General features: G+C 41.2%; 1 protein-coding gene across 4 annotated transcripts; it reads right to left on the bottom strand.

Moving 5' to 3' along the window:
• Window positions 1–717: 717 nt before the first annotated feature.
• On the bottom strand, window positions 718–15,203 carry FBXO30 (F-box protein 30). Of its 4 annotated transcripts, none has more exons than XM_040059522.2 (4): window positions 15,109–15,203; window positions 10,475–10,579; window positions 2,159–4,247; window positions 718–1,320 (listed from the first exon to the last, which is right to left on the bottom strand). In XM_040059522.2, exons 3-4 carry the CDS (start codon window positions 4,229–4,231, stop codon window positions 1,117–1,119), a joined length of 2,277 nt encoding a protein of 758 aa, XP_039915456.1. In that variant the 5' UTR covers window positions 4,232–4,247; window positions 10,475–10,579; window positions 15,109–15,203; the 3' UTR covers window positions 718–1,116. The 4 variants fall into 4 exon arrangements, with proteins under 4 accessions (XP_039915456.1, XP_039915457.1, XP_058275937.1 ...); XM_040059523.2 differs by lacking the exon at window positions 15,109–15,203 and adding an exon at window positions 14,639–14,775; XM_058419954.1 differs by lacking the exon at window positions 15,109–15,203 and adding an exon at window positions 13,881–13,900.
• Window positions 15,204–15,586: the final 383 nt, after the last annotated feature.

Below are 15,586 nucleotides of genomic sequence, written 5' to 3'. Positions count from 1 at the left end.
TATTGATTTCACAAATGTGGTTTAACATAACATTTCTGATATGCCTTATGCAATAAACAAATCATGTCTCATCTTATGAAGATGATACATTTGCTATACATACCAGTAATTTAAAATGCTCCTTAAAAAAGCAGCATTTTTATAGACAAATTAACAGAAAAGGAGACAATACATCTCACAATACCACAGAACAAGTAAAGCCCTTTCATTAGCTGCACTATAAATTCATTAACTGTTCATCACATACTTTAAATTTCTGACTGCTCAAGCAATTTAACCCTCAGCCAACTGTGGGACAAGGAAAAACTTTCTGAACATTTGACACTGATATAATTGTAGGTGTGAGAGTAAAAACTAGTATTCCATGTTTTTAGCTCTAAAAGTGTTGCTCCCAGAAGTAAAACAACTGTTAAGGGTTCAGAAGAAAAAATAGCAATTGTTGACATGTCAAAACGAAGTTGTACTAAAAATTAAGCTGCTGTAAATCTGAGTCCACTGAGATCATTTCTAAAAACCCTTTAAAAAAAAAAAAAAAAAGCTGATCCTAGATCACCTGTTAACTAGGAAGAGCAGTAGAACACTGATTTAGTGAGAAAAGATGTGCTTAAAATGCTGTGTTTGAGACATCTACTATAAAGTTTTGAATTCCTTTTCTTTCAAATATTTGGATTATAATTTGTTAAAAAAAAAAACAAACAACCAACCAGATACAGAAAGTACAGGATTTGGACAATACTTTCCTCTCACTACAGTTCCGTGTTTCCTATCCAAATGTGGATACCATTTAGAGGCCATTTTTGAAATGTTATCAGTCAATAGCTACATGGGCACCAGTGAATCAGAAAACACAATTTAGGATTTTGTTCTTAAATTATATAAGTTAGATAAAACTACCCTGTCCAGCAAGTTCCAAATTTTTCAAATGTTAAGGCAACTTTCATTACTTTCCAGCTAAACAGTATTATAAAAAATAAATGTCACTTCAAACCTTATATACACAGTGACAGAGTAGATTTAGCTAGAAAGTATCTTTAGTACATTAATAAAGTGTCTCATAATATTACGGAGGTTATATCAGGTGCTTGAGTGTATGTGCAATTGGAGTGGCTGCAATGCTTAAAGTACTGGTTTCAAAACAGAGCGCAGTGAACGTCCCTCCTTGGTGAGCTCTCGTGTCACACACATACAAGGCAGCGGCACAGCCTCCTCTCTTCTCTCCACAGCGTTGTAGCTACACTTCTTCAAGTGGTCAGCCATGCTCACAATGTCAGCAAACTTCCACTCATTCACAGTACAGAAGGCTGTACTGAAGCGCCAAACCTAGAAAATAAGCTGCACTTAGGCTCACAATGTTTTAAGACACCCGAACTCAGAGCAGGAAATTACATCCTTGTGCCATAAAACTTTCAAGTAATGTTGTCAATAACTCTTACTAAAAATCAACGTGCTAAAAATACACTATACAGAATTTAGTATTGTTGGTCCCAAGGCTGATTCAGACTCCAAAACAACTCTGAACACTGGGAAGAAAAAAGGCAATATTTTTTTGTGTCCACAAAATAGATACAATCAGAAGTTAGATGACAAGGTACTTTAAGACCAGCCACAACAGTTTGTTTCTTATCAACTTCTGCAGCTCCAAATGAGTGCTGCAAATACTCTGCAGTTTGAGGTGGCGAGAATGGTAAAAACTGTATTACACAAAGGTCATCCAAAGGTTTTAAATTATTTCAATATTTAAGTCATTCAGTACCAAGGTAATAGATATGATTTCAACGAGTTTGAAAAAAAAAATGCTGCACTCTACATAGGCAAGGAAAGCAAATTTTGTAGGCAGCTTTCCCACTTCTGTAGAATATTGATCTTAAAGCAAATAACAGAGTAATCTTTTAGCATTTTAAAATATTGGAAAAAACCAGAAGTTAATTTACTTACATCCAGCAAAAACTAGACAGACTCTACTTTCACTTCACCAAGTGTAGAAAAGACTGAGACAATCTGCAGCAATTTCCACTTCTTCTATACAACAATCTGTTTCTTGAAAGGCTATTATACCAAAATTCAGTAATAACAGACATAATATTAAGAGAAAATGCAGAAACAGGACCAGAGTAATGCTTTCACCTTCAAAAAAAAAAAAAAAAAAAAAGTAACTTACCTTTTCTTTTACCTGCCAGGAACTTCCTTCTGGGCACTTTCTCTTCTCCCAAAGCAGTATCACCATTCCACGTGCTTGAAGCAAGCTTCCACACACATCTCTCATTAAACGTGACACTCTTGAAAGCTGACATAAACTAAAGCCATCTAGAAAACTAGCAATGTGCTGCAGCACCTCAAAAGGCAGACTACTCAGATGGTCATTGTGTAGTCCAATTAAGCAGCTTTTTGCTGGTTCTACTAATACTGTGGATATACAAGGCTGAACTCCAAATGACCGTAAGTGGCGGTCATGAATAATTTTTGCCCCTTGTGTTGAAGGGCAAAACCTTCGTTGAGAATACGTGCACCCATAATATGCCAAAGGACACCTCTGCTCCATCCAGCCATTAAGGCCAGCATGAATGTCTCCATGCACATTCTTAAAATGCGACGAAAATTCATTCCTTCTAAACAACTGTCCACAAACAAATGTAAACATTGAACGCTGTTTTGTTTGGTATCTAGCCACATATTCCAATACCAAATCCAATCCAAGGGTCTGGAACGGACTTGGATTTGAGAGCTGTGGGTTGGCATGATCACATGCAGAAGCTGAAGCTATTTCCCCCACCATTGTATTTGTGGCCAGTATAGCAGATGGGAGAGAAAATGTTTGGGTCCCGAAGTCAACGTGATACACATCGACAGCACGACTTTCTGATATCCCCCTACCTCCGGGAGAATCTCCTAGGCAAAACAACAGAGCTGCAGTGATTAGATCAATTCCCTGAAGACCCATAGGATCTTCTGTTATCTCCAAATCTGATGTATCAACAGCTTTGTCTTCTTTTGGTGTTGACCAATAATGATTAACAAGGAATCTGTACGATCGATGCCGTAAAAGTGAAAATGCATCTATGTTTCTCAATCTTTCTTGCTCCACTTGTCTCTCTAACATTTCTTCTTCATTAGCATTATGAGGAAGTAGTACATGATTAGCATTGCCATTAACTAAGTGATCAGCTGGTATTACTTCAACTTGTGCTGTTACAGGGCAGGAGCTGCAGGACTGTAATGCTTCATCATCATGAGATGCAGTACATTCACCATTTGCTACACTGGACGGCTTTGAATTAGATACACCGAGATCTTCACTGTGGTCCAACACCTTTGAACATTCATTTTCTACATGAAAGCCATTACATAAAAGCGAGGAGTTACTGAGGTTTAGATTTAAGTCATGGTTTTGCACTACATCATAACAAATATCACAAGAACCATTTTGCTCCATTTGTGAATTTTGACTCAGGCTATCGAAGTTCATTCCCCCAACAGCTCCTACATTATCTTCATCTGGATTTTCAGAGTCAGACTTTTTCTCCTGAATAATGCCACTAGAAGCTTGTTCTTTAATCTTGGCATCTTCCTTCATTTCATGTGGTGAAATACAGAGGTTTGAACTTAACATACCAATGTCCCTTGTAGCAGTGTTCAGGATATCCAGAGCAGCAGCTAAACTCCTTGTCGTTTCTACAGTAGCTTGATAAAGTGCACCATAGGACTCTTCATCTACAGGCATCAAACCATTGGTATGCACTGTACTGGGGGCACTTGATTTGACTGAGGTTTGCTCTCTGGATTCTGGTATTTGATCACCTGCTTTTGACATCATAGTTGCTACTTTAAGTGATTCTAACAACATGCGCTGGTCTTGCAGAGCTAAAGCCATATCTAGCTGCTCCACTTCATCAACATCTTTACTCAGGTTTTCGTACGATTTGCGGTCAGCATAACTGACTGGCCATCTATTCCACTCCATGGTACAACATACCACACTTGCAGGACAAACCTCTAGATGATCAGCTATTTTATTTCGGGCTACTATGAAGGGACATCCAAAGCCACTATTCAAACAAGGCACTCTTTCAAGTGGACATAACATGCGATGTTCCTCGGCTTTACATGAGTGAAAAACTGCTCCACAAACCAAGGGGCAGCCAATCAAATCACAGGAAATGCCTGGCTCTGGTCTGGTCATACAACGACGGCTGACACAGTTCACACAGTGTAAGTGTTGCTGATGTTCCTCCATGACTGTAAATCCAATCCTGAGTAAAGAGAAAGGAGAAAACAGCATAAAATATTAACTCAATAGTGTTAATATTTACTAGCTACTATTTGCAGTTTTGCATGCTTGACCGGTAGACATTTTAAGAAAATAAGTATGTAACATTTCAAAGAAATGCCCTGACACATCTCAATTCTATGCCATGTCCCATTCTCTTCCCACTCCTGCTTCTGACAGACTGCAGTCCTTTACAACAGCTCTTCAATCTTTTTCCTCATCTATAGCCTATAGCCCCTCCCTTTACTTTCTACAGTGGTTGTTGTACAAGAGTAGCAATAATACTGCATTATTACACTACATATTAAATAAGTCCTACCCACAAAAGGTAATTCTTTAATGCATCCTATGGCCACCCTGGTCACAATACCAGCAATTCAAGGCGTAAAGTTATCAACAATTCTGCATAACAAGGCCAAACAGCAATAAAAATCAAAATACATGTACATCCATGGTGCAATCTCTAACAACATATTGACACCAACAAAAAATTCAATTCTTTGCTGTGGCATGGAAAAATAATAATAATTTTAATAAAAAAATGAGTAAACTTTGTGTCTTTGTATCATACTTTAAGAAAGTCTGGAACTGCTCTCTTGCTGGAGTGCAAGCCCACACAAGTTACAAAGCTCTCCCCTATGCTCTTAACAACTCCCTCTCAGAAGTGATACCAGTAGGGATTAAAGTTCAGAGGTATCAGTGAATGACTTGCACAGAGCCAGATCTCAAAAATACCGTTTCAAAAATACATTGCTCAGTTCCATTTTTTCCTTACTCTTCCCCCTCTAGCAATTTCCTTGAGAAATAAAATGCTCAAAGAATTTAATATTAATAAAAATAGTTCCTTATTCTGCTAACAAGTGCTCTCATGCATTGTCTTTAGACTAAACACTTCAGGTTTAATGCATTAAACCTTCTTAAATTAAAATTACTCTAAACTATAAAAAGAAAACTGCTTCTCTTCAAACTGAATGCAAAAGGAAACAAAAGTGCCTTTTAGACACTCTACTTTAAATAATTTAAAGCATTTAAATAGAAATCTGTGTGATGACACTTCACTCACTTGTATTCTTTTATAATGCTTTGAAATTCATGCCAACTTTAAGTGGCAATCAGTCCTCATACCCCCATGTGTCGTAATTTGGATAACTTAAATATTTTAGCCACCCACTCTCCTGAACACTTTTAACAAAAAAGCATATGTGCTACACTTAGCAGGCAAAACACAGCTGAATTTCCCCCACCATACCTTAGCATTCATAAACTGAGTAACACTAAGTTTTGAATAAATTGTCAAGTGTATCAGTTAATGGACTCAGTGACTGACTTGTTCAACATTTTTGCAATCTCTGGCACACAATCTGCTTTTGATTTGCAAATTAAGTCAGATAGCATCTACTACAAAGAGACTAAACATGTTAAGAATCAAGAAATTATTCGACTTCTCTGATGATAATTTTAATTCTTCCAGCAAAGCCCTGAGTAATTCTTGCCAAATACCGTGGCCTGTCGCTAGACCAATGAAAATCTCAGAAATTGCCATCAATACTGAAACCAAACTACTTCTCAAGTCAACAGGTGAACAGAGATCAAAAGGAAGCTCTCAGGTTATGTGAATATTTTAAAGTTCATAAGGCAAAATGGAAATAGCACTGAGAAAGACAATTACTAATTTATAATTCCAGGGCCTTCAGAGAGCCCAGCCCCTGCTTCATCTATCTAAACAGAATCCTGCTTCCATAAAGCAACAGCCTGCTCACTTCAAGCTGGCCGGAAGTGAGCCACTAGGAGAGCAGCATGCGGGTGTGTTCAGGGCAGGAGTACCTATGGCGGTCTTAAGATGGGACAGTGTGTTGCTTAACTGGTCTCAGCTGCACAGGTCACACCTGCCCGTGAGGGTACCTGAGATGAGCTCTGCCTCACTGCGGGGGTTATGGATGCCCTCACCCTATCCAGCAGCTTCACCATCCACTTGACAGTACCCCAGGTGAAAAGAGGGCACTCATGTCATGAGCTGCCAATGCCCTTTCCCACTGGGTGGAAAAGCTGGGTGCAGTCTGACAGCAGCCTGGGGAGTAGTGCTGTCAAGACTCACAGGACTCCCACAGCAGTGAGGGCAGCCTGGGCTGCCCCAGGTGCTGCCAGCGCACGGCTCCACGCTCATAGAGCGGGTGGAGACACGCACCCATTCCAGACCCTCGTGGCTGCCTGTAGCCCATTCCATACTGATTGTGACCCTTGGACTCCAGTGGGAATTTCACATCAACACCATCAGACGATGTCACAGTGTGTTGCATGACAGCAATCTGGGCCAAGATTTTACTGATTTTGGGGCAAGGCAGAAGAGCCACTTTCACTTAACCCAGAAAGGGGACGTACATCAATTATGCTGGAAAACTAGCACAAAGTGCTAAGCCAGCACTATTCTACTGCTTCTAGACCAAAGCTGGCCCACACGCAGCAGCACAGAACACAAACTCATGTATGCCTGCACCGTTTCTGGAGACATACCCTAAATTAGTCAACCATCATTAAATACTATCTTTAAATAGCCTGAGCTTACACAGAACATTCTATTAAGACAGTAAAACATCCTCCTCCCCAGCACACTATCTTGGTCTTTACAAGTCAGATTCTGAAACCTGAGTTGCACAATGATAACTGGCTTTTCTCAGGCTCCTGAACTCCCTTCACTCATAAACTAATATTCATCAAAACTTAATTATTTCATATAAGCAAATTACCTTTCAAAGTAAGAAGGAAACAAAATCTGGTGAAAACATCAAATATCACTAACAAAGTGTTTGAAAGCTAAAGCTGACAGTAAAATCCCAAGTCTTATCAATAGCTGGATGCTAATTTGTTCCACTACAGATGCTTCAGGTTGGTTTTATCAAGAAACAGTGATGCACAAAATCAATTAAATAACTGAAACAACTTATTCTCTCAGTTTCTATAAATAAGAATTTTACTGGTCACCAAGAAGCTTGATATTATTTGCCGTTTATCTTAAAATTCAAATCCTTTGGCTCATTTTCTAAACATATAATTTGAAATATTTTCAGACGTCAGTAGACCATCAGCAAAACATTCAGTAAAATTCTGTGTTCTGCTTACAACCTTTAACTCCTCACCACCTGCTGCAAAACTTCAATTTAGTCAGAATGTTGTATTTTATTTATAAGTTACTATGAAGTCTCTTTAAATATATTAATGTCTTTTTATGCATTTTTAATTTTAATACTTGAGCTTCAAACTCAACAGCTGTTTTGGGCAGTCATGAGTTCCTGGACTGCTTGAACTACTTTAGACTTCTGATATAATTCAATTCTTAAACTGCAATTTAAGTCCAAAAGAAAAAAAAATGACCCTATCAAACTAATAAAATAAATAGATAAGACCTCAAGAAATAGCACACTGATTAGTCAGCAAATGGCCATGACTCACTATTTTGTAAGCTAACTTTGTAAACCGCAGAACTTAGCACCTCTTTCATTCATAGATTAAGAGCATTCATATATGAATATTTTTCCATTAAAGAACCACAACCAATATATCATTAGTACCATATGGAGAACAAGAACCACCCTCTTCCCAAATACTGCTTTGTAAAGAAAAAAAACTGTTGGGTGAAGGAGAGATAAAGAAAATTCTCGCTGGAGGTAACAAGTCCTTTTATTTCCTCTAATACAGCAAATTGAAAGGGCTAACAAAGAATGCCATTGCTGACATAAAGAAAAACACCTGCCGTTAAAACACATGCCAAAAATATTTACAGTGTTTATATCCCACTGTGTTCCTTGTCACAATATGGTCAGAAGACAGAATCAGAACAATGACTACAGCAAGAACCAACAGCTGTCCTTTTCTGATAGTGTAGTGTCAGCAATCAGCTTCAGTTCCTGCAGTTCAGGGTGCCGAAGTACATACACTCGACTGTTACTAGCAGAGAAACCTAAAAATACATCCCGTTCCAGTGAGGTGACCACTGCTCTCAGAATTTGTGCCATCACTTGATGTTATTGTACATACTATACAGTCAGCTGACTAAATCAGCCAGAACATGCTTTGAAAATCTGTCATAATTAAAAGGATTAAAATTCCAGCTGCTACAGCCACGTGATTTCCAGTTGCTGTTGTAACACAAACATTAAAATAGCATAATAAGGGTTTCAGACACACAGTGCTTCAGTTGTAAGTGTGAGCTCTCACCTTCTTCTATACCACAAAAACTGTACTGAGTATTATCAAACCCAAAGCCTGCTTGCTCACTCTCTTCCTATATGAATTATTTGGGGCCAATAGACAGGAAATCACAGCAACCACTACTGCTCTTGGAGCCCTCCATTACACAGCCACCTTTTATTCATCAAACCTACAGACTCTTCTATCAAATTCAACTGAATAGACCAACAGGTTCTTACATTACTGCTTCAGGGAAGTAGAAGACTAGAGACACAAGCTGTACTACAGGTTTAAACTCCCAGGCGCATCCAAATCCACCCACAAGCAAATACATGCAAACCACACTAAAAATTCCTTTTTGTTTTGGACACTGCAGAAGTGATGCCTTAAGTTTTAGCTTTTGTATTTTTCAGATCCTGTACTGGATTAATGTGTAACTCTGAACTTCATACAGAATGTTAGTAAGCTCTCATCACAGTTTGGTCAGACAAAACAATCCTTCCAGGCCTGAGAACTAAGGTCATCATCACAGCCTCAAGCCACGAAAAGTATAAACAAAAATTAATTTGGGGAGAGCAAACTGGGAGAATGTGACTTCATTACCTGAAGCTGTAATTGGACAATTAACCCCTGATGTGTAAATAGACCAAACTTATATCTGCCCAAAAAACTCGTGACTGTCATCCATCTTGGGCGTAGCCTCTGCAAGGCTCCTGCACTGCCCAAGGTGTATCTGTTAAAGGCCTTTAATAAATACTCACCTTATTCTCTAACCCTGTCTAGCCCCTGTTCCAGGCAGCCAGTCCAAGGCATCAGAAGAGACAGCTGTATTTCTCACTCTTCCATCTTTTACCCAGGTTTCTGTCAGAAGCTTCTCTTTCAGACTTAAATTCTCAACTTTACACGATACTAATTAGCGCGCCCCAACCGAAGTTTATCAGGACAACCCTGATTTCTGTTACAAGGCAGACCAGGAAAGCTAAAACTATATTCAAACCAGCTGGATGGATGAGTGTTCACTGCATTCTCAAACATAAATTCATCCACAACAAAGACAAGAGCATCTTCCCTGGCTGGTAGTGACTGCACATACTGAACATACTAGAATGAGTCTACATTAATTTACTGTTAATCACTGAAAACATGAAAAGAGCTCCAATTACTGAAGCTCACTATGTAAGCAGGACGCTACTTCAACCATTACCATCACTATTATTATGCTTTCCATAAAAGAGGCAGAAGAAGGTTACACTAAAACATAGCTTTTTACTGCAAGGAAAAAAACCCTCAGGGGGACACATATTTCTGGAAAGATTCTAGTTTTATCAGAGGTCTAGCATAGAAGGAATATATACTAGCTGGTTTTTTTAAGCATAAATCAAAACTATTTATCCACCTCACAAAAAAACAGACCAAAAAAAAGAGAAATCTCTAAATACAGCATAAATAATGAGCATTAGACTTATAGGAAATTGCAGTCTTTTTTTTACCAGCCTTATAAGGAAGACTGTTCCACGCCTGCCCCTGCCCCAAATATCCTTTCTTCCTAGTGGCAAACTATCTTCCTACTGTATTCAGAGAATACAGTGAAATTATTTCTTGCAGCCAAAATTGAAAAGAAAGAAAAAAAAAAAAGAAAAGGACCAAAAAAAAAAAAAAAAGCATTCAAGGAGAAAAGAACCAAAGCAAAACACTGCTTCATCTGAAGTGGACCCTCCATTGATGCCCTATGTGTCTGGCTTTGTTACATTTTGGAACAGAAGCTCTGATGAAATGACAGAACAATTTCTTCTATCCCTGTTAAACTCAGTTAAAAGAGTGCTAAAAATCAAAAGCAAGACTACTAAGCTTTTCTTCAGAGTACTTTTGTGACAGATCTGCCATGCATTCATTCTTGCTTCCTTGACAGATTCCCCAGAGAAGAAACCCAAAGACCTCAATGTGCCTTTGGCCACACATGACACAGGACAACCACACGAGGAACAGCTACACTTGCTGCATGGCTCAGGCACAAAAGCACTCTACCTGTTGAGACGGTGACAGGGCAGAATCAGCTAGAGAGCCAGTAGATTTCATGTGTAAAGCACTTCTGAACTTGAACACAGTGTGACTCCTCAAATGCTGCAGATTCTGTAAGAAATGAGATCAGAAGTAAGGTTCCATTTCAGGTGTAGACATTATTTTCTGTATGTACGATCCCCTTAAAAGGTCATGTGCTTACACTGTCTGGGGCTACAAACACTGAATTTTTTTGTAGATTTTAAAGTTTTTAAATAAGACTTCCCAAGTACAACCTAAGTTCTGTCATTTTAGCTTATTGCTAGCTCTTAGTCACACTGGATGGTAACCTAATTATAGTTAAGGCCGTAAGAGATTATTAAAAGTTATTATTCTGACCTACTGCATTTAATTCACTGCCCTGACCACTTCAGGGAAAAAAACCCCAAAACCTCGTATGAAAGATTGCAACAGCTAGAGAACTAAAAGAAATAAATAAAGTTTGATTCCTTTATGACTGCATTTTATTCTAGTTAAAATTTATCCATCTTCAGTCTTAATACATGGGAACTTATTAAGCAGTTGCTTACTATTAAAAAGCTTTTTGTTGTAACAAGATGCTTCTTCCTTGCCTTCATACCCAAGGATTACCACTCAAACGTAAGAGAGGTGAAACCGAGGTGATATGCCCAAAGAAACAATGATATTCTTATCCCAGTACCAACTCACAAATCCTCCAGAAAAGCAGGAAAGAAAATAAGCCATTTCTCAGTAACCAGAAACAGAACTACTGGAAAAAATAATGCATTCTGTATTACAGTAGGTAGTTTCAACTACCCAAAAGAAACCAAAAATAAATCCTTCTTATGTAATATTTTAATTCATACATGCTGCTGCCGAAGAATTCCTGACCTCTGCATACTTACAGAAATCAGGCCAAACATCTCATTAATATACTGTTCCAGGTCTTACTACACAAGTTTATCCAGGTCCCACAGCAAAATGAGAAAACAACTTTAAAGTTAATAGACTATGTAAAGGAACTCCTCTCCAACATCCTACACTTAAGTGCAATGTCATGTATTCTGTCCATATTAAGTTATTTTTTCTGTTAAAAAAGATACCTTGTTATAGACAATGGCCTGACTAATATGCAGCAAAATAGAAAGTACACAAAAAAAATTAACAGGCATACCCACAAGGATACCTTATCAGATTACACTGAAGTAGAAAAGATGGGAGTTTGTCTCAAAATATTTTGAAAAATTTGAACTAAAACAAACAAACAAACAAGGTATTATAAGACAGTTTTAACAACTTTAATCTAGTCTATTTTCAGGTATCTCCCTTTCTTATCAAATGAAAAACACTTTTTGCAGCAACTGTCAGGCTTTTCCCCCTTCCAAGCTGCTTGGTTTTAAAACCAACAAAACAGTAAAAAAAAAAAAAAAAAAAAAAAAAAAAAAAAAAAAAAAAAAAAAAAAGGAAAGACAGTTTTAAATAAAACTATTTTCTAAACAAAACCTCACCTATCTCAGTTGATGACAGAAAGCTGGGAATATATCTCACAGTGAGCATGTTATACCAGCTCTTTCAATATGTTTCTAACATGAATGAAGAACTCGAAAACAAGCATCTTCAGTACCAGTTTGTTCAGGGTTTTAGGACATACGATTATTCATCGATTTGTTATCTCTAATATCATTTAGACCGCCTTTTCCAAATGTCAACAGGCTTGATGTTATTTCTTTTTACCCAAGGACTCCAGCTGAACGATCCTATCCAAACACATTCCTTATCTGGTGACAGCAGTGACTCAGACAAAACAAGGTTTTGTAAGAGCATTAAAGCTTTGCCAATAAAGCATACTCCTATAAAGATCCTATTTGCAATGAATCTATCACACCAACAAATTTCTCTGTCAAACAGGACTTTTGGAAAACCACAGTTCGTACTAGAGGTGTTTCTAAATAGACAAATAAAAGCCTGAACTCCATCAAAACACCATCCACCTCCCAGCATCTCTGTAGCCAAGTCTGAACCAGGTATCACAGTCAGCCTGAACCACTACCTAAAGTTTTACATGAACAGCTGTAACTACACCACTCAGAAACTTATCTCACCATGCCTCTCATTCTCAAGCTGTAAATTTAGACCTATCATTTTTTCATCCTGATTTCACATTAAGAACTTAGATCAATGTTGGACATTTGGTAAGAAACGGCAGTCTACTCAACTGGATGTTCTACTGACTGTAGGGGTTTGCAGGGTCCTGAAGCTTCAAACACATTAACAGATTACTTTAAAATTATAAAAAGGCACCAAGAGTCACATTAAAACACTAACTATTAAAAGCAGTGGCTTGCAAAGTAAGTCAGAATCTAGAGCTCCCCTGCCATTTTAACTCTCTTGGCCTCTTTCAGACCAGTTTATATTACAAGAATTTTCAGCCTTTTTCCTTCATTCAGTATTGACACTAGACAGTGTCCTGACACTTAGGACAGCTTACCCAGATTTCTCTGTAACTTCCAATAATGTAAATATTCGTTTCTTTGTGGTCTGTTCAGGAGTACTTACCACCCCTTACACAATCTAACCATCCCACCAATAGATACATTATCTTCATTCTTTTCATGTAGATAAGGAAACTGAAGGGAAATTGTCACCAATACAATGTTGACTACACATGATTCTCTGCTCCCATCTTTATTCCACTGGATCTCACTGCAAGAGGCAGACAGCATTTACCACCTTTTAGACAGAACCCACAAAAGAAATAGGTCTATTGATATAAGGAAAATTTTCTTTCTTTTAGTTCAATTGGACTGAAGGCAAAACAGAGGTTTCTTAAACAGCTGAATTCTGCAGCAGCCACAGGAACACATTTGAAGACTAATAACCATATGCCCTCTTATTCCCAACGTTGCAGACTACACCCTCTGTTGCAGACACTCTTTACAACCTAAAAACCTATCTGTCCAAAATCATGCAGAAACCTTGTCCAGAAACTTTCCAACCAGATACTTCTTTTAAAACACAGCACTTACTTTGCCCAATAGACTTCTAATGTCGAAGTAGGAGGCAAGGGAAATATAACCCAAATTTAAGAAGTTAATTGACTAAATGCAGAATTTAGTGTAGAAGAGTGTTCAGACAGTAGAGTAAAAACACTGCTTTTGCATAGCCTTTGCCCATTCTGCTGGGATTCTCCTGTCCTCTAACACCTTCTAACTTTGTAAGCAAATGAGAGAAGAGACCGCTCAAAAAGTCTCAGCTTGCAATACAATCCAAATTCACTCTCTCTAATCTATTTCTTCTCTTGATGAAACTTGGCAATTATGGAGAAATTCCACATAGATATTTACACACATACAGAGTGGAAGACGGAGTAAAGCTACCAGCACATTTTTCAGTATTCCAGGTACTCGCTTACCAACAAAGTTCTTCTAACATTTTTTGTGCTTCTGGGAGAGGGGTGAAGAGGGGAAGGCCATAAATAACTGACATCCTCCTCAAAAGGGATGCAGGAACCTTAACCTCCCAAACCACAGCAAAAGTTCAGGTGTATCACCCAACGTGAAGCAGGTGTCCAGGTAAAGGACTTAAACATCAAGCACTCCACACCAATTCTAGAGAAAGCAGAGGAGATATCTTGCCTTAAGTGCTAGCACAAACAAGGTGAGGCTGTTACTTCAGGGGCACTGGGTTTGGACTAGTATGCTAACAAACACTCATCTGGCATATTAACAATACAATCAGCAAAAGGGAAACAAGGATTATGAAAAGCTCCTCAGCCAAATCCGAGCAGAGCTCTACAGAACAAAAGAAAGCCACTTCTCCAGCCCATGGGTTATTTCCCTTAAGAATTCTGAAGACCTGCTGCGAACAACAGCGACACTAGAACTTCTGGAAGTGAGGCCACACAACTGTTCCAACGGGCGAGCCGTTCAACAAGCTGCTGTCACCTCCCTGTACGCTTCTGATTGCCGGCCCGTGGGGTCACAGGAGTACAAGCACACAACCCTCGGTACCTTCGTAAAGGAGGGGAACAAAGGCTCCACCGCACGTCAAAAAACTGCCATTAAAAAACGGGACTGAGAGAAGAGAGAAAACACCACCTCTTGCACGGTCTGAGCACATCTACTCGAAATAACACAAACACGGGGGATTAGAGAAGGATTTCAGCAATACCTCTGGATTATTTGCTCTCTTCCCCCTCCTTTCACGCAGGAAGGCGACTCTCCGACTGCGGTCTCCACGGCACCGGGCAGACCCCGGCCCCACGCCCCTCCCACGTGCTATCGCGACACCCCGACAGCGCTGGCAGCACCGCGGGGTCAGAGGAAGCGGCCGCGGCACAGTTCGGTCCGCCGCCACCCGCGGGCCCGGCGGCAGCGGCCCCCTACACGGGCCGGCACACACCCGGCGCTCCGGGCGCCGCGGGGACGGGGGGCGGGCGAGGAGCCGCACATCGAGCCCCCCCCGCGGCCTCTTCCAGCCGCGACCTGTCAGGGGCGGCGGCGGGGAGCCGCTCCCGGGCGCTCGGGCCCCCGCCGGGCCGCCATTTGTTTACCGCCCGGCTGCCGGGCAGCGGGCGCGGCCCCAGGCGGGACGCGGGGCCCGGCTCCCCCCGCCGGTCGCGGACGGCAGCGGAGGCTCACCCGTCCCCGTCGCTCCGCAGGCAGGCGAGCAGGCGCGGGAGCCTGCGCTGCGCCCGGCGCTTTCCCCCCCGCCGGGCTCCGGCCGCCGCCGCCGCGCTCGGTCCGCTTCTCTTCGCCTCTCTTCTCTTCGCTTCGCCCCGCCTCTCCCGGCCCGGCCTCGCCGCCCGCGGGGCTCCCGGCGCGGCCCCGCTCCGGCCGCGCCCCCGCCGGCCGCGCGCGCGCGTGCCAGGGCCGGCGAGCGCGCGGGGCGGGGCTGGGCCGCCGGGGGGCGGGGCCGAGGCCCGGGAGCGCGCGCGCGCGCCGGCGCGGCCCCCCGTCCCTCGGCGGAGGGGGCGGGGTGCCCGGATGTCGCGTGCGCGCTCCCCCGCGTCCCCCGCGCGCGTGCGCGGAGGCCACCGGCAGCGGCGTGTGGGGCTGGGGGGGCGCCGCGGGTTCGGGGCTCCGGGCCCGGCTCTGGCCCTGCCGAGCCGGGAGCCCG

This window comes from Hirundo rustica, chromosome 3 (genome assembly GCF_015227805.2).
Source record: "Hirundo rustica isolate bHirRus1 chromosome 3, bHirRus1.pri.v3, whole genome shotgun sequence".
Lineage (NCBI taxonomy): Eukaryota > Metazoa > Chordata > Aves > Passeriformes > Hirundinidae > Hirundo > Hirundo rustica.
The sequence above is the reverse complement of the archived record's forward strand: the minus strand, read 5'-3'. Positions and strand labels throughout refer to the sequence as shown.

What these genes read in the sequence shown, in the direction of transcription:
- FBXO30 (XM_040059522.2), bottom strand. Translation starts at nt 4,231, where the DNA reads ATGGAGGAACATCAGCAACACTTACACTGTGTGAACTGTGTCAGCCGT. An exon ending in CCTGGCAGGTAAAAGAAAAG is followed by an intron (nt 1,321 to 2,158) that starts GTAAGTTACTTT and finishes CTTATTTTCTAG; the next exon opens with GTTTGGCGCTTCAGTACAGC.